Source organism: Dendrobates tinctorius, unplaced genomic scaffold, assembly GCF_039654945.1.
Source record: "Dendrobates tinctorius isolate UK_male_01 unplaced genomic scaffold, ASM3965494v1 ptg000366l, whole genome shotgun sequence".
NCBI classification, from domain to species: Eukaryota; Metazoa; Chordata; class Amphibia; order Anura; family Dendrobatidae; genus Dendrobates; species Dendrobates tinctorius.
The window spans coordinates 1,812,936-1,834,238 of record NW_027362032.1 but is presented as its reverse complement, the minus strand read 5'-3'; the positions used below and the strand labels follow the sequence as shown (position 1 = coordinate 1,834,238).

Genomic DNA, 21,303 nt, shown 5'->3' with positions numbered 1-21,303 from the left:
AGAATCCGACTTCCGATAGAACCGTAAAGAGATATGTCCAGGACGCCGAATCGAAAGCCGTCTCAATATCTAATGCAAGCAGGAGAAGTCGCTTTCGCTGTAGGTTAGTTGTATGAATAATATTTAACCCTCTCCTAATATTATCTGGGGCCTGTCGCGCTGGTATAAAACCAACCTGATCCCGATGGATGAGGTGAGGGAGGATTTTATTGATCCTGTTAGTCACAATGGATGTAAAGATTTTGAAGTCAATGTATAAGAGGGATATAGGTCTATAATTTGTGGTGAGATGATCTTTCTTAGGATTAGGGATTACGGTTACATGCGCCACGTAGAGCTCAGGGGGCAGCTGTGAGCCATTTAGTAGTGAATTACAGAGGTTTTTATATGTGGTGTCAGCACATCGCTGCATTTTTTATAATATATTGCTGTAAGACCATCCGGCCCCGGGGCCTTTCCTCTTTTTAGTTTTTTGATTGTTGAAACTATTTCCTCCTCAGAGATGTGTAAATGGAGTTGTTGTGCCGCGGACTCAGTCAGGTTAGGTAGATGTAGTGTGTGAAGGAATGACTCCAGTAGTGAGGGGGGGTGATTGTGGGGCGAATACAAACTCTGGGGGTATTCATTATAAGTGCTATACATGACATCGGGGTGGGCTGAGGTCTGACCCTTAGGGTCTTTTATAGAGGAGATTATATCCAGTGACTCTCTCATTCTGAGCTTACGAGCGGCATCTTATTAGGCTTATTGGCATGGTGATAAAACGCGGCTTTACTCCAAGTTAGCGCCTCTCCGTTCTGGTGGTGAGAATGGCGTCTAATTGTCATTTCATATCTTGTATTTGTGCAGATAAGTATAGGGGTGAAGAGCGCTGATTGGCCAATTCTCACTCCTGCAGTTTGTCCTCCAGTCTGGGCTGTAATTCAGACCTTTCTTCTTCCTGTCGGCCGATAACTTAATCACAGAACCGGGAATAGATTTTCTGTGCGCGAGTCACATTGCTCCAAGTGAGGCCTCCTCCGCTGTGTGAGTTTAGGGGAAATTTGTTATATCTTCTCTTATAGCGGTTACATTAGAGATTTGGGCATTTTAGCTCCTGGTGTGGAGTCGATAGCACAATCATATGCCGCCATATAGTAGACGGCCGGTAACTGGTGAGAATTCCCTCCTGTGTGGGGTCTATTTCCCTCCAGAGAAATCACACGTTACATTCCACACATAACACTGTGTAGAGAAGGCGGCGCGGGGTAATTGTGCCAGTAGTGAGGGGCGAATAATGGCGGGAACGTCACTGACTGAGGAGAAGGCTCCATGGAGGTCTGCACTCCGGAGATCATGTGACCTATGACTCCTCCCCTCCTGTGACCTCATCACAGGTCCTGTGCACAGAGCAGCCATATATGTGGAGTGCGGCTCTGCAGGTTAGTGATGGGCAGTCCGGCTCTTCTGGCTCCTTTCCCCACTTTTCTCCCTCCTGTCCCTTCACTATAAAGCCTGGGCCTCATTATACAGCTGTACAGGGGTCTAGTGAAGGCTTTTTAGCCCTTTCCTCAGACTGTAGCTCCTGGAAACAGGCCCTCACTCCTGTCCCTTCACTATAAAGCCTGGGCCTCATTATACAGCTGTACAGGGGTCTAGTGAAGGCTTTTTAGCCCTTTCCTCAGACTGTAGCTCCTGGGAACAGGCCCTCACTCCTGTCCCTTCACTATAAAGCCTGGGCCTCATTATACAGCTGTACAGGGGTCTAGTGAAGGCTTTTTAGCCCTTTCCTCAGACTGTAGCCCCTGAGCACAGGCCCTCACTCCTGTCCCTTCACTATAAAGCCTGGGCCTCATTATACAGCTGTACAGGGGTCTAGTGAAGGCTTTTTAGCCCTTTCCTCAGACTGTAGCTCCTGGGCACAGGCCCTCACTCCTGTCCCTTCACTATAAAGCCTGGGCCTCATTATACAGCTGTACAGGGGTCTAGTGAAGGCTTTTTAGCCCGTTCCTCAGACTGTAGCTCCTGGGCACAGGCCCTCACTCCTGTCCCTTCACTATAAAGCCCGGGCCTCATTATACAGCTGTACAGGGGTCTAGTGAAGACTTTTTAGCTCTTTCCTCAGACTGTAGCTCCTGGGAACAGGCCCTCACTCCTGTCCCTTCACTATAAAGCCTGGGCCTCATTATACAGCTGTACAGGGGTCTAGTGAAGGCTTTTTAGCCCTTTCCTCAGACTCTAGCTCCTGGGCACAGGCCCTCACTCCTGTCCCTTCTCTATAAAGCCTGGGCCTCATTATACAGCACAATTTGGGAATCAAAATTTTTTTTAGTTAAGAAATTATAAGGGTTAAAAGTTGACCAGCGATTTCTCATTTTTACAACACCATTTTATTTTTACGGCCCACATCACATTTGAAGCCACTCTGAGGGGTCTATATGATAGAAAATACCCAAAAGTGACACCATTCTAAAAACTGCACCCCTCAAGGTGCTCAAAACCACATTCAAGAAGTTTATTAACCCTTCAGGTGCGTCACAGGAATTTATTGAATATTTAAAAAAAAAAGAACATTTAACTTTTTTTCACAAAAAAAATACTTCAGGTCCATTTTTTTTATTTTACCAAAGGTAACAGGAGAAATTGGACTGCAAAAGTTATTGTGCAATTTGTCCTGAGTACGCTGATACCTGATATGTGGGAAGGAACCAGTGTTTCGACGCATGGCAGAGCTCAGAAGGGAAGGAGCGCCGTTTGACTTTTACAGTGCAAAATTGGCTGGAATTGAGATCGGACGTCATGTCACCTTTGCAGAGCCCCTGATGTACCTAAACAGAGGAAACCCCCCACAAGTGACCCCATTTTGGAAACTACACCCGCCAAGAAGCGTATCTATGTGGTGAGCACTTTGAACCCCCAAGGGCTTCACTGAAGTTTATAAAGTACAGCCGTACAATTAATCATATTTTTTCCACAAAAATGATCTTTTTACCCCAATTTTTATTTTCCCAAGAGCAACAGGACCCTAAAAGTTATTGTGCAATTTGTCTTGAGTACGCTGATACCCCATATGTGTGGGTAAACCACTATTTGGGCGCATGGCAGAGCTCGGAAGGGAAGCAGCGCCATTTGACCTTTTTGGCTAGAATTGAGATCGGACGCCATGTTGCATTTGGAGAGCACCTGATGTACCAAAACAGTGGAAACCCCCCTATTCTAACTCCAATCCTAACCCCAACACACCCCTAACCCTAATCTCAGCCCTAACCCTAGCCCTAACCCTAGCCCTAATGGGAAAATGGAAATATTTTTCTTTTATTTTATTATATTTCCCTAACTAAGGGGGTGATAACGGGGGGTTTGATTTACTATTTATGGCGGTTTTTATGTTTGGCGGCTGTCACACGCTTAAAGACGCTTTTTATTGTAAAAATTGTTTATGCATCACCACATATTGAGAGCTATAATTTTTCCATATTTTGACCCACTGAGTCATGTGAGGTCTTATGTTTTGCTGGACGAGTTGACGTTTTTATTGGTACCATTTTTGGGCACGTGACATTTTTTGATCGCTTTTTATTCCGATTTTTGGGACACAGAATTAACAAAAACCAGCGTTTCATGAATTTCTTTTGGGGGGTGCGTTTGCACCGTTCCGCGTGCTGTAAAATTGATAAAGCAGTTTTATTCTTCGGGTCAGTACGGTTACAGCGATACCTCATTTATCTCTTTTTCTATGTTTTGGCGCTTTTATGCACTGAAAACAATTTTATATAAAAAATAATTATTCTGTGAGCTATAACTTTTTAATTTTTTTGCGGATGATGCTGTATGGCAGCTCGTTTTTTGCGGGACAAGATGACGTTTTCAGCGGTACCATGGTTATTTATATCCGTCTTTTTGATCACGCGTTATTGCACTTTTTGTTCGGCGGTATGATGATAAAGCATTATTTTTTGCTTCATTTGTTATTTTTATTTAAGAGGTTCAACAAAGAGGTTAATTAGTGGGACAGTTTTATAGGGAGGATCGTTACGGATGCAGCGTTACCAAATATGTGTACTTTTATTTTTTTTTTTTTTTTTCAAAAAATGAATTTATTAGGGAATACAGTGCCTACAAGTAGTATTCAACCCCCTGCAGATTTAGCAGGTTTGATAAGATGCAAATAAGTTAGAGCCTTCAAACTTCACACAAGAGCAGGATTTATTAACAGATGCATAAATCTTACAAACCAAAAAGTTATGTTGCTCAGTTAAATTTTAATAAATTTTAAACATAAAAGTGTGGGTCAATTATTATTCAACCCCTTGGTTTAATATTTTGTGGAATAACCCTTGTTTGCAATTACAGCTAATAATCGTCTTTTATAAGACCTGATCAGGCCAGCACAGGTCTCTGGAGTTATCTTGGCCCACTCCTCCATGCAGATCTTCTCCAAGTTATCTAGGTTCTTTGGGTGTCTCATGTGGACTTTAATCTTGAGCTCCTTCCACAAGTTTTCAATTGGGTTAAGGTCAGGAGACTGACTAGGCCACTCCAACACCTTGATTTTTTCCCTCTTGAACCAGGCCTTGGTTTTCTTGGCTGTGTGCTTTGGGTCGTTGTCTTGTTGGAAGATGAAATGACGACCCATCTTAAGATCCTTGATGGAGGAGCGGAGGTTCTTGGCCAAAATCTCCAGGTAGGCCGTGCTATCCATCTTCTCATGGATGCGGACCAGATGGCCAGGTCCCTTGGCTGAGAAACAGCCCCACAGCATGATGCTGCCACCACCATGCTTGACTGTAGGGATGGTATTTTTGGGGTCGTATGCAGTGCCATCCAGTCTCCAAATGTCACGTGTGTGGTTGGCACCAAAGATCTCGATCTTGGTCTCATCAGACCAGAGAACCTTGAACCAGTCTGTCTCAGAGTCCTCCAAGTGATCATGAGCAAACTGTAGACGAGCCTTGACATGACGCTTTGAAAGTAAAGGTACCTTACGGGCTCGTCTGGAACGGAGACCATTGCGGTGGAGTACGTTACTTATGGTATTGACTGAAACCAATGTCCCCACTGCCATGAGATCTTCCCGGAGCTCCTTCCTTGTTGTCCTTGGGTTAGCTTTGACTCTTCGGACAAGCCTGGCCTCGGCACGGGAGGAAACTTTCAAAGGCTGTCCAGGCCGTGGAAGGCTAACAGTAGTTCCATAAGCCTTCCACTTCCGGATGATGCTCCCAACAGTGGAGACAGGTAGGCCCAACTCCTTGGAAAGGGTTTTGTACCCCTTGCCAGCCTTGTGACCCTCCACGATCTTGTCTCTGATGGCCTTGGAATGCTCCTTTGTCTTTCCCATGTTGACCATGTATGAGTGCTGTTCACAAGTTTGGGGAGGGTCTTAAATAGTCAGAAAAGGCTGGAAAAAGAGATAATTAATCCAAACATGTGAAGCTCATTGTTCTTTGTGCCTGAAATACTTCTTAATACTTTAGGGGAACCAAACAGAATTCTGGTGGTTTGAGGGGTTGAATAATAAATGACCCTCTGAATAAACTTTTCACAATTTAAAAAAAAATTAAACAAAGAAATAACATTCTTTTTTGCTGCAGTGCATTTCACACTCCCAGGCTGATCTACAGTCCAAATGTCACAATGCCAAGTTAATTCCGAATGTGTAAACCTGCTAAATCTGCAGGGGGTTGAATACTACTTGTAGGCACTGTATATGTATATATATTTTTTAAATTTATTTAGTGATTTTTTTATAAATTATTTTTAAACTTTTTTTTTTTTTTTTACTTTATTACTTTGTCCCAGGGGGGACATAAATGTCATGTGACAGATCGCTGATCTGTCACATCACAGATCGTTGTGAGAGATCAGCGATCTGTCACAGGCAGTGCTGCAGTCTTCCTCTTGCTGGTGCTTTGCAGGCATGAGGAAGCCGCCTCCCTGCAGGCCCCCGAAGGTCCCTGCCGCCATTTTGGATTCGGGGACCTGCAGGGAAGGAGCCCCACGCAGCAGTGCTGCACATCGCGCTGCTGTGGGGGTCTCAGGGAAGCACGGAGGGAGCCTCCTCCCTGCCGATGCTTCCCTAAACCCCCGATACACTGCGATCGTGTTTGATCGCAGTGTGCCAGGAGTTAACGTGTCGGGGCAGTTCGTGACCGCCCCTGACACATAGTGTTGGGTGTCAGCTGTGATAATCAGCTGACACCCGGCCGCGATCAGCTGCGTTCCCCCCGTGAGTGCAGCTGATCGCGCTAGACGTACTATCCCGTCCTTGGGACTTAGGTCCCAGGTCACATGGACGGAATAGTACGTCTAATGTAGGAAAGGTGTTAATATCGGCTTTTTCTGGAGTTTTTCTTGTAATATGGGAAAGCCTCAGGCCAGAAATAAACCCCATAAATCACTGTACATGGAGACTTTGGGATCAGATCATTTCTGTCCGTTGTGTTTGTGGAAACTAAAAATTTTTTCTAAAAGCCTCAAACTTCTGTGTGTGACTCAGAGCTGAGATCTAACGTGAGAGAAGATTCCAGTGCGGGGAAGACGGGAAACCTTCATATAGACGGCCGGTGGGGATGGAGGCAGTGACCGACTCTGGCCACATCTGTCTCTAGAGCCGCAGTAGAAGATGAAGATGTCGTCCTCACCATGAAGGAGTTATTTCTCATGTCGCGTGTAATGAATATCTCCTGCAGTATTGCTAATGCCGATTCCAGTGTCGGTAATGAGAGGAGAATTAGCGTTATGGAAGATGAGTCTATGAGGAACGTGTTCAGCTGCCGACTCCGAGGAGGAAACTGCTTGTTGTCTGTGGCCTAAATATATAGGTTTTATTAGTAGATGTCAGGGGAGAAAACTAAACCCTGTAAGATAATAAATCTCCTCATATGTTTCCCTTATTATCTCCAGTAATTGTATTATTACACAGGATTCTTATGATGTTACATTGGATCATCTTCTTCTCATTCAGGTCTCTACAATATCGGATCCTCTCAGTGAAGATCTTCTACAGAAGAGAATTTTCCTGATTTACCCATCAAGGATGGATATGGACAGAGACAAGATGGCGGAGAGGATGTTACACCTCACCCTAGAGATCCTCTTCCATCTCACTGGAGAGGTGAGAGATTCTGATGACGTCACATTACATCATTCTTATCTATGGGAATAACAGATGGACAGAACTGGAGAGGTGAGGACTCTGGAAATGTCTGTAGTGAGATTTATTAATCTGTCTCTCCATAACTAGGATTACACAGTGGTGAAGAAGACCTCTAGTGATCGCTGTCAGGACCCTGTGTCTGAGGGATGGGGAAGACCCGTGAGCCCAATCACGGGGCCTCCACCTCACCCCCTGATCCATGAGGACATCAATGACCAGAAGATCCTAGAACTCATCTACAAGATGATTGAGCTGCTGACTGGAGAGGTGACACTGCTGAGAATGCTGGGACATTATACAGTAACACTATGAAGGGATCGGGGGGATGACGGTATCATTGTATGTGTCAGGTTCCTATAAGGTGTCAGGATGTCGCTGTCTATTTCTCCATGGAGGAGTGGGAGTATTTAGAAGGACACAGAGATCTCTACAAGGACATCATAATGGAGGTTCCCCAGCCCCTCACATCACCAGGTAATAGACAGGACTAAATACACACGGCCTATAATTATCTGTATGTAGAGAATGAATTCAGTCCCTGTGTGTGTTTCCTCCAGATCTGTCCAGTGAGAGGACAACACCAGAGAGATGTCCCCGTCCTCTTCTTCCACAGGACTGTAACCAAGAAGATCCCAGTGCTCCTCAGGATCATCAGGTAGATGGAGAGAAGGTGTCAGGAGATCTCCCCTATGATGTGTAGACGGCTGTGAAGGTCTTGTGCTCAGTCTTGTTTTATCCACCAGTATTATATGTTTTATATTTGTGTAATGAGAACGGTGGAGATGGCAGGATTAGAGCTGATCATAGATGGGACTTCTCCATCTGTCTGTGACTTTTACAATATTTGTTTCAGGGTGAAGATCTGACCCATATTAATACTACAGAGACATATGTGAGGGGTGATGAGCGGTGTAAAGAGGAGATTCCCACATATGACTACCCAGGTGAGTAGTAACCACTGAATCCAGAGAAGTCACAGATTCCTCTCAGTCACCGGCTGTGGCTGCTTTATCGGTGGTGTAGTCTGGCCGTATTACCATGATCACCATTTTGCCTCTAGACCACAACATTCTCCTCCAACCAAAACTGTTCAAATGACTTTGGGCATTGAAAGCCCTTTTCTATAGAACTTACAGCCAATTACATTGTTTTTGATCCTAAGGAATTCAGATTACTGCACAGTCTCTCCTGAAATGGGGAGCAATATTATTTTCTCTAATCTTCTGCTCAGGATCCATAGTAGCTCCAATGGTCCACCATAAATGAGGGCAACTCTGGTTTACTGTTGTGTAATCTGTATTTGTAGTTTTCAGTAATGAGATTCTCGTGCTCTGGGGCGGGGCTGTGGGTGGGGCTGTGGGCGGGGCTTTATGTGGTGCTCTGATTACATATTCCTCTGTATTGGCTTATGACAGGTCGCTGACCCCTCACTGACCTGCCCCCCATTATTACATAATGCATATAATAGCATTGATATTATTGTTGATAATGCCTATAATATTGTGGCTATTGTGAGGCTTAGAAAAAAATTACATCCAGCACAATGTCACCGGCAATGGCGGCGCCTGCGCAGCAGCATCTATATCAACTATATCAAATTTTATTGTTAGGAAGTTATAAGGGTTAAAAGTTAAACAGCGATTTCTCATTTTTACAACAAAATTTACAAAACCATTTTTTAGGGACCTCGTCACATTTGAAGTGAGTTTGGGGGTCAATATGACAGAAAATACACAAAAGTGACACCATTCTAAAGAGTGCACCTGTCAAGGAGCTCAAAACCACATTCAAGAAGTTTATTAACCCTTCAGGTGCTTCACAGGAATGAATGGAATGTGGAAGGAAAAAATAAACATTTACTTTTCTTTCACAAAAATTTTCACTTAGACCTAATTATTTTTTACTTTCGCCAAGGTAACAGGAGAAAATGGACGATACATTTTGTTTTGCAATTTCTCCTGAGCATGCCGATACCCCATATGTGGGGGAAATCTGTTGTTAGGGCACGGCAGGGCTCGGAAGGGAAGGAGTGCCATTTGACTTTTTGAATGTAAAATATGCTGGAATAATTAGCGGTTGCCATGTCGTGTTTGTCGAGCCCCTGATGTGCCTAAACAGTAGAAACTCCCAAAAAGGGACCCCATTTTTTAAACTAGACCCCTTAGGGAACTTATCCAGATGTATATTGAGCACCTTGAACCCACAGGTGCTTCACAGACGTTTATAACATGACGCCATGCAAATAAAAAAAAAAATAAGATTTTTCACAAATCTTTTTAGCTCCATATTTTGCATTTTCATAAGGGTAACAGGAGAAATTGCTCCATACAATTTGTTGTGCAATTTCTCCTAAGCTCGCTGATATCCCATATGTGGGAGAATACTACTGCTTGGGCGCATGGCAGAACTTGGAAGGGAAGGAGCGCCATATTGGAGAGCAGATTTTGCTGGAATTGTTTGTGGGTGACATGTCACATTGTCAGAGCCCCTGAGGTGCCAGAACAGCATAAGCCCCAAAAGTGACTGCATTTTACCAAATACTTCCCTGAATGAATTCTTCTAGTGGTGTAGTGAGCATACTGACACCACAGCTGTTCCATAGGAAATTATACCATTGGGCAGTGAAGAAGAAATAATTACATTTTTACAATTAAAATGTTGTTTTAACCCCAGATTTTACATTGGAAAATAGGTAGATAGGTAAATGGTCACTACACCCAGAGATGAATTCCCTCCTGAAGTGACCCCATTTTGGAAATGACACCCCTCTGGGAATTCATCTATGGATATAGTGACCATTGTCACTACATGGATGATTTCCAGAAACTCGTAGAAGTTTCAGAGAAAAAATTGCAAAAATGTCATTGTAGTGCCCAATATATCGTGCCCAGCTTGTGTCTGTGAGGCTGGAAGGACTCCAAGGGTGAACCCACAGGACCGCGACGACGAACCTACCCCTGGGTGAGCAGGCCAGGTGTACCACCCCCTATACAGGGAGCGTTTGGGGCAGGCCTGGAGGAGACTATCGCCGCGAAAGCTGATACCTTGGGGACAACTGGAGGAGTAGACCGTCAGTCACCGGGATGAAATGCAGACAGGACCGTCCGAAGGACACAGGAAGAACGGCTGCAGGGCTAAATAGAGAGGATGACCGGGGCACAGGAGCAGGCAGGGACAGACAGAAGAGGCACACACGGGAGGAGGCAGGAACGGACTGGACCGGCCGGCTCTGGAAGAAAATGCAAAGGCGGTGAGAGTTCAGCTAGTGAAGCAAGGCGATATGCTAAGGCAAGGCTGGGTGCTAGGCAGGATTTAGGTGGACCCGAGAGTCTGTCATGGAATACCATAGACGATCAGGCAGCGATCCAGAGGAGAGGGTGCCTTTTATAGGGACATGAGTTCCGGGTCGGATCAGCAGGGTCATGGGGGCGGAGAAAGAACCGGCTAGCCAGTGCTGAGACCCGGGGTGTGAGCTGCACGTGCGCCCGGGCAGAGCAGTCAGGCTGACTGCGGCGCAAGAGGCTGGAGTGCCGGCGGGCGCGCGCCCGCTGCAGGGGCGTGCTGGAACGGCGGGCGCGCCCGGAGGCCACGGGCAGTGTGGAGCCAGAGGAGGACGCGGCAGGAGCCGAGCGCGCGGTGGAGGCTGCGAGCGTGGGACCAGCGGGAGCGGGAGCGGTAAGCGTGACAGTACCCCCCTCTTACGCCCCCTCCTCTTAAGGTCGGAAAGGAACTTAGCTAAAATTTGAGGGGCTTGAATGTTCTCCCGGGGCTCCCAAGATCTTTCCTCTGGACCAAAACCCTTCCAGTCAATTAAGAAAAGGGTTTTACCTCTAGACCTTTTCATGGCAAGAATTTCCTTAACCTCAAAAATATCCTGAGTGGAGACGGGCACGGGGGCACGGCCAGCAGAAGCATGGAACTGATTGAGTACGACCGGTTTCAAGAGGGACACATGGAACGAGTTAGGAATCCGTAGCGAAGCGGGGAGTCTTAACTTGTAGGCAACATCATTGATACGGGCTAAAATCTCAAAAGGACCGATGTACCGCGGGCCCAGTTTATAAGAGGGAATTTTGAGATGGACAAATTTTGAGGATAGCCAAACTTTATCCCCAGGATGGTACAACGGAGAATCTAGGCGTCTTTTGTCGGCATGTCTCTTGAATCTGTCACGTGCTCGTTCAAGTGCGGTTTTGGTCTCCTGCCAGACCCTGGAGAACTCCTCGGTCAGAAGATCGGCCGCCGGCACACCCGAGGCCGGGAGTACCGGCAGAGGTACACCAGGATGTTGCCCGTAGACAATAAAGAAGGGTGATTTGGTGGAGGATTCGCTGGGATGGTTGTTGTAAGCGAACTCAGCCCAAGGGAGCAAGCTGGACCAATCGTTCTGGTGGGCGTTGGAAAAATGTCGGAGATACGTCACGAGAGTTTGGTTCGTACGCTCCGTTTGACCATTAGATTGAGGATGGTAAGCGGAGGAAAAGTCCAGCGTTACTTCCATCATCTTGCATAGGGCCCTCCAGAATCGCGAGGTAAACTGAACCCCTCTGTCCGAGACAATGTGCTTGGGGAAGCCATGGATCCGGAAGATATGAGATATGAAAATTCTCGCCAGTTCGAGAGCGGAAGGTAATCCTGGTAGAGGGCTGAAGTGGGCCATCTTAGAGAAGCGGTCCACGACCACAAAAATGACGGTGTGGCCCGAGGACTGAGGCAGATCCGTAATAAAATCCATCGCAATGTGTTGCCACGGGGCCGAGGGAACCGGAAGTGGGTGCAAGAGACCAGAGGGTCGCTGCCGGGGAACCTTGTTCTTGGCACAAGACAGGCAAGAGGCGATGAAACTTTGGACATCTTGAGGCAGGGAGGGCCACAATAAAAGCGAGAGATGAGGGAGAGCATTTTCTTGAGACCGACGTGGCCGGCTAACTTGGTGGCATGACCCCAATGTAGAACTCGCCTCCTGTCGTTGTCTTGGACAAAAGTCTTGCCGGGAGGTAAGGAAGTCAGGTTAACAGGAGCGACTACGATAAGCTTGCTAGGCTCCACTATGTGTGAAGGCTCCTCCTCTTTATCAGAGACCAGAAAGGATCGGGATAAGGCATCCGCTTTGAGGTTCTTATCACCAGGACGAAAATGGAGCTCAAAATCGAACCGGGTAAAGAATAGCGCCCATCTGGCCTGCCGAGGGTTAAGCCTATGTGCAGACTGAATATATGCTAGATTCTTGTGGTCAGTGAAGATCTGGAGTGGGTGTACGGCTCCTTCCAGAAGATATCGCCACTCCTCCAAGGCTAGCTTAATGGCGAGCAGTTCTCTGTCTCCGATGGTATAGTTTCTCTCTGGAGGGGAGAACGTCTTTTAGAAAAAGCCGCAGGTGACCAACCGTCCGGAAGGAGATCTCTGAGAGAGAACCGCACCGGCTCCGGTGGCAGAGGCATCCACCTCGCGTGTGAATGGCTTGTTAGCCTCTGGACGGTGTAGCACGGGAGCTGTGGCAAAGGCTTGCCTCAAGGTTCGGAAGCCGTTCTCGGCTTCGGTAGACCAGTGGTGAGGATCGGCTCCCTTATGGATCAAAGCGGAGATTGAAGCGGTCAGAGCGGAAAAGTGTGGAATAAACTGCCGGTAATAGTTGGCAAATCCCAGGAACCGCTGGATTGCCTTGATTCCCTGGGGACGCGGCCAATTGAGTACGGCGGTCACTTTTCCAGGGTCCATGCACAAGCCAGAGTTGGAAATGATGTAACCCAAGAACAGCAGTGACGACTGTTCGAAGGCGCATTTTTCAAGCTTGGCATAGAGATGATGTTTTCTCAGACGAAGTAGGACTTGGCGTACATCTTTTCTGTGCGTAGACAGATCCGGGGAAAACACCAGGATGTCGTCCAAGTAAACCACCACGCAGACATAGAGAAGGTCTCGGAATATGTCATTAACAAATTATTGGAACACTGCGGGGGCATTGCACAAGCCGAAGGGCATAACCAGGTACTCATAGTGGCCGTCTCGGGTGTTGAAGGCGGTCTTCCATTCATCGCCAGAGCGGATCCGGACCAGATTGTAGGCCCCCGAAGATCTAATTTCGTGAAGATCCTTGCACCCCGTAGACGGTCAAATAGCTCCGGAATAAGAGGAAGGGGGTATTTGTTCTTAATGGTGATATCATTGAGACATCTATAGTCTATACAGGGACGAAAGGACCCATCCTTCTTCTTGACAAAAAAGAATCCGGCTCCCGCGGGTGAGGGCGACTTGTGAATAAAGCCTTTGGCCAGATTTTCCTGGACGTATTCAGACATAGCCTGAGTCTCGGAAGGGGACAGCGGGTAGATTCGACCACGAGGCGGCGTGGAACCGGAGACAAGGTTGATGGGGCAGTCATATGGACGATGTTGAGGCAGGGTCTCTGCTTCCTTCTTGTCAAAGACGTCCAAAAAGGCCCAATAGGCGGAAGGTAGCTCGGTAGACGTCAACCTAGAACGTGAGGAATCTTGCGGCTGTACGGTGAGCAGACACTTATTTTGGCAAGGTTGGCCCCACCGCAGGATGTCTCCAGAACGCCAGTCCAGGATAGGTTTGTGTGTTCTTAGCCAGGGAAGGCCCAAAAGAATGGTATGGGATAAAGAAGGCAGCACGTAAAATACAATCTTCTCCCGGTGCAAGGCTCCGACCTGAAGTTCCACTTCTTCTTCAGTGACCTGAGTAACGGACTCCCGGAGGGGTTGGCCGTCGACCGACGCAATCTGCCGAGGGGTCTCCAGGGATCTGACAGGAATCCGAAGTCTCCTAACCGCCTCAAGTTGGATGAAGTTACCGGCTGCCCCAGAATCAATATAGGCCCATTCAGAAAAACGCTTAGTACCTAGATGCAAAAGGACAGAAAGAGTCAAGGGTAGAGAGGAGTCACAATTACCTAGGGAGGCCTCTCTTACCTGTCCTAGGTGGAGGCGTTTCCCAGACGAATGGGGCAAGAACGAAGAAAGTGAGACGCACTCCCACAATAGAAACAGAGCCTCTGTTCGACCCTTTCTCTCCGACGCTCCTCTACCGGTTTGAGGCGATCCACTTGCATGGGTTCCGGTACCGGGACCGAGGAAGCTGACATTGGGCGGGAACGGGGTGGACTATGGGCAGCCGGTGGAGCGCAAGAAGGCCTTCTCTCTCTGGCGAGCTCTCGAGATCGTTCCTGAAAGCGTAGGTCGATGCGGGTGGCCAAAGAGATCAGGTCCTCCAGAGAGGTGGGAGTATCACGACCCGCCAACTCATCCTTGATTCGACCTGAGAGACCCCGCCAAAAGGCTCCCACCAAGGCCTCATTGTTCCAGCCCAACTCTGAGGACAGGGTGCGAAACCGAATGGCGTACTGACCTACCGAGAGCGCGCCCTGGTGCAGATTGAACAGAGATTCTGTGGAAGAGGCCAGGCGGCCCGGCTCATCAAACACCTTACGAAAGGTGTCCAGGAAAGAGGAGAGTTGAGCAACTAATGGGTCATCTCGTTCCCAGAGGGGGTTAACCCAAGCTAGGGCCTCTCCTTCTAAATGGGACACAATAAACGCCACCTTGGCTCGATCGGTGGGATACTGGTGTGGCAGCAATTCAAAGTGTAGCTGGCACTGATTTAAAAACCCTCTACACATTTTGGGGTCGCCACTGTATCGCAGGGGTTTAGCCAAACGAGGAGATGGGAGCGGAACCGCAGGCTGTGCCGGGGCTGCGGCCGCGGTCTGGAGGGCAAGCAGGCGGTTATCCACCGAGGCCATGTAATTCAGGATGTGAGCCTGAGTGTCACGCTGCTGGGCAAGCTCCTGTTGGAGACCGGCGATCTGGCTGGCACTCCCTGGATCCGAGGCCTGCAACGACGAGAGGCGGGACTCCATTGTCTTGAGGAAGGGCATGATCCTCCCGTAGGAACAAAAGTTCCTTCTGGGTCGGGGTACCAGCGGGGTCCATGGCCTGATCGTTCTGTGAGGCTGGAAGGACTCCAAGGGTGAACCCACAGGACCGCGACGACGAACCTACCCCCGGGCGAGCGGGCCAGGTGTACCACCCCTATACAGGGAGCGTTTGGGGCAGGCCCGGAGGAGACTATCGCCGCGGAAGCTGATACCTGGGGGACAACTGGAGGAGTAGACCGTCAGTCACCGGGATGAAATGCAGACAGGACCGTCCGAAGGACACAGGAAGAACGGCTGCAGGGCTAAATGGAGAGGATGACCGGGGCACAGGAGCAGGCAGGGACAGACAGAAGAGGCACACACGGGAGGAGGCAGGAACGGACTGGACCGGCCGGCTCTGGAAGAAAATGCAAAGGCGGTGAGAGTTCAGCTAGTGAAGCAAGGCGGTATGCTAAAGCAAGGCTGGGTGCTAGGCAGGATTTAGGTGGACCCGAGAGTCTGTCATGGAATACCATCAGGCAGCGATCCAGAGGAGAGGCTGCCTTTTATAGGGATATGAGTTCCGAGTCGGATCAGCAGGGTCATGGGGGCGGAGAGAGAACCGGCTAGCCAGTGCTGAGACCCGGGGTGTGAGCTGCGCGTGCGCCCCGAGCAGAGCAGTCAGGCTGACTGCGGGGCAAGAGGCTGGAGTGCCGGCGGGTGCGCGCCCGCTGCAGGGGCACGCTGGAACGGCGGGCGCGCTCGGAGGCCACGGGCAGCGTGGAGCCAGAGGAGGACGCGGCAGGAGCCGAGCGCGCGGTGGAGGCTGCGAGCGTGGGACCAGCGGGAGCGTTAAGCGTGACAGTGTCTCTGGAGACCTCCCCCCACCTACCCCCGGAAATTGTTAAGTCAGCTCTACTCAGATGTGTCTGTCACTAAATAAACCAAATGCTTGAATGTCAAGACAGTTCAAAAACGTGGTTCTGTGTGGAAGATTGTAAAGCCGTCATGGAGGCATAAGGCTGGCAGTGATGGGCATTGTGGGTAATAATAGCGGGGATCATGCCTCATTCCTCTCTAGGAACATACACGACATCTTCTCTGGGGGTTCTTTCTTGGTTCAGTTACTGGGATGAGTGCAATAAAATGTCGCTCAGTGAGTCTTCTGACATCTTCAGATTCTAAAGGATTGGTGGGGACAAAATTTTCAAAAACAAGATTTTCAGTGACCTTTTCCTGATAATCAAGGAAAGTATCTGCATTTCCGGCTTTTTTGTATAACACAAAAGAATTATATGTGGCCACCTGAAACAAATACATGACTAAATTTTTATACCAGATATATGATTTTCTTGATACCTGGTATGGCTGTAGAATCTGATCTGCAAGGTCCACACCCCATATATTTGTTGTAGTCAATGTCAGACACAGGTTTTGGAGTAGTGGATCCCCGTTGGTCTGCAGTGGCCCTTGTGGCATCTGTGTGGATCGAGCCCAGGATAAACATATCTTTTTTATCCTTATACTTAAGGACAAGCAGCTCTCCATTGTGTAAAGCCCCTGACTGCCCCTTTCAGAACTTTTTGCTGACCAATGATTGTGGAGACCTCTGACAGTTTTTGTGAATGGTCCCACAAGCCCCTATGTTATGTTCAACCAGACTTTTAAATAGAGGTATGCTGGTGTAGTAGTTGTCAACATACAGATTGTAGCCTTTTTGTAAAATTGGAGTTATCAGCTCCCAAACCATTTTTCCAGATGTCCCCAGATAAGTAGGGCATCCTGGTGGGTTTAGTTGGCTGTCTTTCCCCTCATAAATGTGAAAAGCTGATGTGTATCCGATTGAACTCTCACACATTTTATAGAGCTTTATTCCGAACCTTGCCCTCTTAGAAGGAATAAATTGCTTGAGGTGCAGTCTTCCTTTCAATTTTACAAGGGACTCATCAATGGAAATGTTTTCTGTTGGGGTGTAGAGCTTTAAGAACAAGAACTTTTCTGTAAAGTCTTCGATGATCGGTCTGATTTTGAATAGTCTGTCATGTTCTGGGACATTTCTGGGCAGGCATTGACTATTGTCATTAAAATGCCAAAATCTCATGAGCATTTGATAACGGGTCCTAGGAAGAACGGCAGAAAACATAGCGGTTGCTTGAACAGGGCGGTTGGACCTATAGGACTGAATGCTCATTTTTTTAACAAGCCCCATAGCGACTGTAAGTCCTAAAAATTTTTTCAATTCTAGGACATTAGTTGGTGTCCATAAATCTGACCTAGCATAATAGGATCGTGGATTCTGGCTGATGAATTGGGACGCATATAAATTTGTAGGACAATATGCTCTAGCAAGCTATCTGTCAGAAACAAATTTAAAAAAAAATTGGTCCCAAATTTTCCACCTCCACATTTATACCAGGAATGGCATTAAAATTAGGGATGAATGGAGAAGCCGAATCCGAAGCCTCCCATCTGGGAAATGCTACATCAAGAGGCAAAGCCCCTTGGACATTGGTGTGCGCCAATTCACGAGCACTGGGGACAGCGCTAGTACTGGGCATTGTTCCCTGAGTTGGAGACATTTCTCCTGAAGCGCTATTTGTCCTTCTTGTTGTACTGGTCCTTGTGTGTGAGGATGGACCGGAATCACTGCTCATTTCTGAGCTATCACTGTCGCTGCTACTAAAGCCCTCGAAATCCACATCGCCATCTGACACTGCACTTTCTTCACTGTCAGAACATAAAAGTGCATAAGCCTCCTCTGCACTATAATACTGACGGACCATTTTATTCATTTTTATTTTTTTACCGGAAATTGAAAACTACGACGTGACCAAATAATTGGGGAAACATTTGAGTAAAGCCTAATTCTTTAGCCTAATCCTAACTTTAGGATAAACCCTAACTTTAGCCCCAACACTAACCCTATCTATAGCACTAACCCTAACCTGCCTTATTTGTATTTTTTTACTTTATAGCACAATCGCTGACTGACACAGCTGTTCCCAGCAGCTCTTGTAACACTGTTTCTCCTCTAATCTCTCACTGACAGGAGATCTGAGGAGAAACAGCGTTTTTATGGGGCAGATCGCCCGGGAAAGTTGATTGCTGCAGCAAACTTTCCTAGTGATTTGTTTCATTGGCTGGTGTGACGCTGATGTCATCAGGACCTGAACAAATCAGATCTCAATGAGGTCAAGGGTCACAGGAAGCGTTGTGCGGTGGAATCCCCTAGTTATAAGGTACGTGGGGTCCCGATGAGCACAAAACCGCCAACCGTAGACAAACGTCCGCGCTGCACAAAGTCCTGCTAGCGCCGACGTTTATCTAACGTTGGTGGTCACGAAGCGGTTAAGTTAAGGGTACAATCATTTCTATCCAGGCCTATTTCATGAGTTTTATTTTTTTTTTAATTCTGTGGAAACCTGGTTGAAAAGCAATGTCTGACTTTCATTTGCTCATTTTCATAGATTTTTTTTATTTATTATTGCTTTTGTCAGATTCTTATTTCTGTGACCATTGTGGGTTTTTCTGTCATTAAACGAGGGGTACCAACAATTTTGACCACGTGTGTAGGAGGAATGAATATTTTGACGCCACGGCCACTTCCCGGAAATTAACACTTAGTGGATGTTGGAGAGTGAAAATTACACATTTGCCATTTTCTTACCCAGCACATAGTGCCCAGATTGTGCTCCAGGAGACACACACCACAAATTAAGTGGATTCTTCTCACTATAATATTGCTAAATACAGGGATCCTAGATGTTGTTTGCGCACACTGCAAGACTCCGAAGGGAGAGCGGATTTTGCTGGATTGATTTATAGAAACTCTGTTACTTTTCAGCAGCCTTTGAGTCACTAATAGTGTGGGAACCTCTGTTTTTCCACTGACAGATGATGGACCTGAGTGGGGACTTGTTTTTGTGGGATGAGAATTGGTATTATTTTCACCTACATAACATTGATTGTTCATTCTGCCTCCCAAATATTGAATAAAAAGAAACCAAACAGTTGAACACCGCACACTACTCGTTCATCCAACAAGGTTTTCTATTAGACTGTGAACTGTCATTGTCTTGGTAAATAATTAAAGTTTTTTACATAGCTTGCCATTTTTATGGACAGTTTAAGTAGAAATGTTCAAAAATATAAAACTCAAGGATATTTTATTAAAAATATTTTTTTTTTCTTATCTTAGCAGATGAATGTACCAGGAGATCAGAGGGACAGCTGACATCTTCAAGTTTTAAATCTGATGATCTTGAGATCCTACAAGATACAACTGAAGTGAATGCCATTACTCCAGATATACCATCATCCATTCACAGCAAAGATCTGTCATCTGATCCTATGAAACAGGTCCCATCTTCTGATTCATTACTGACTAATAAGGAAAATCAAAGTCACAAAAGAGGCATTAAAAAACAAACTGCTCCTTTAGCAAAGAAGCTTTTTTCATGTTCAGAATGTGGGAAATGTTTTGCATGTAAATCATTGCTTGTTGCTCACCATAGAACTCACACAGGGGAAAAGCCTTTTTCCTGTTCAGAATGTGGGAAATGTTTTAATCAGAAATCGGATCTTGATAGACACCAGAGAATTCACACAGGAGAGAAGCCTTTTTCCTGTTCAGAATGTGGGAAATGTTTTACACATAAATCAGATTTTGTTACACACCATAGAACGCACACAGGAGAGAAGCCTTTTTCATGTTCAGAATGTGGGAAATGTTTTCACAAAAAATCACTTTTTCTTATTCACCAAAGAACTCACACAGGAGAGAAGCCTTTTTCCTGTTCAGAATGTGGGAAATGTTTTAACCAGAAATGGCATCTTCTTAGTCACCAGAGAACTCTCACGGGGGAGAAGCCATTTTCCTGTTCAAAATGTGGGAAATGTTTTAACCAGAAAGGGAATCTTGATATACACCAAAGAACTCACACAGGAGAGAAGCCTTTTTCCTGTTCAAAATGTGGGAAATGTTTTGCACATAAATCACTGCTTGTTACTCACCATAGAACTCACACAGGAGAGAAGCCTTTTTCCTGTTCAGATTGTGGGAAATATTTTATCCGGAAAGAGAATCTTGTTAGACATCAGAGCAGTCACACAGGGGAGAAGCCTTTTTCCTGTTCAGAATGTGGGAAATGTTTTGCACGTAAATCACTGCTTGTTACTCACCATAGAACTCACACAGGGGAGAAGCCTTTTTCCTGTTCAGATTGTGGGAAATATTTTAACCGGAAAGGGAATCTTGTTAGACATCAGAGCAGTCACACAGAGGAGAAGCCTTTTTCATTTTCTTAATGTGGGAAATATTTTACTTGGAAATCAACTGTTAATAAACATCAGAGATGTCACATAGGGGAGAAGCCTTTTTTATGTTCATAATGTTGATATAGTTTTAACGGCGAGTACTCCGGCAGCTGTGCTCTGCTTGTGAGCAATGCATTATGTCACTGCCATGTGCTGCTTACAAGCATGAACCAGTTGCTGGTATCAGAGCAGGATTCAGCAAGGGAGCGCCGGGTAGGTAAGTGTAATGCTTTTTTTTTTTAATGTTTTGTGATGGTGTCAATGGATACCAGGATGGGGGCCAATTATAAGGATTGGGCTATGCATACCAGGACTGGAATGGGGGGCCAGTCATACCCGAATAGTGATGGTGCCCTGCATAGTAGGAAGAGATGGGGGCCCTGCATACCAGGATAGGGATGGGGCCAATCATGCCACAATAGGATGGGACCCTGCATACTAGGATAAGGATGGGGCCATGCATACTACGATGAGATGGGGCACGGCATACCATGAGTGGGATGGGGCCAATCATGCCACAATAGGATGGGACCCTGCATACTAGGATAAGGATGGGGCCATGCATACTAGGATAGGGATGAGGGATCTATGTATACCAGGGTAGGGATGAGGGGGCCATGTGTATCAGAATAGGGATGAGGGGACCATATATACCAGGATAAGGGATATTAAGTACAGAATTAACCACATTTTTTGCTTCAAATTTTTTTTTCCTAATTTCCTCTAAACCTAGGTGTGTCTTATAGTCCAAAAAACACGGTTTATATATATTTTTTTCTCAGTGAACTCATTCCTTATGTTTGGCCTCATTAAAATAAAAACACTCATACTCCGCTGGCGTGCCGGCTCCAATTCAGTGGTGTTGAGACTCACTGTCCCGGGGCTTATGTGAGGTTCTCACATCACACGAGCCCTGCACCCAATCAGCGGCAGCTTCACTGCTCCTTCCTTCAGACATATTGAACATGAACAGGAG

General features: G+C 46.7%; 1 protein-coding gene and 1 long non-coding RNA gene across 2 annotated transcripts; both read left to right on the top strand.

Moving 5' to 3' along the window:
* The first annotated feature begins 1,380 nt into the window (after window positions 1-1,380).
* LOC141075609 (uncharacterized) lies at window positions 1,381-7,051 on the top strand. Its single transcript, XR_012227309.1, has 3 exons — window positions 1,381-1,421; window positions 2,610-2,878; window positions 6,944-7,051. It is a non-coding gene; the product is annotated as an uncharacterized lncRNA (long non-coding RNA).
* Window positions 7,052-11,733: 4,682 nt separating this feature from the next.
* LOC141075633 (uncharacterized) lies at window positions 11,734-20,371 on the top strand. Its single transcript, XM_073562739.1, has 2 exons — window positions 11,734-11,764; window positions 19,213-20,371. Exons 1-2 carry the CDS (start codon window positions 11,734-11,736, stop codon window positions 20,316-20,318), a joined length of 1,137 nt encoding a protein of 378 aa, XP_073418840.1. The 3' UTR covers window positions 20,319-20,371.
* Window positions 20,372-21,303: the final 932 nt, after the last annotated feature.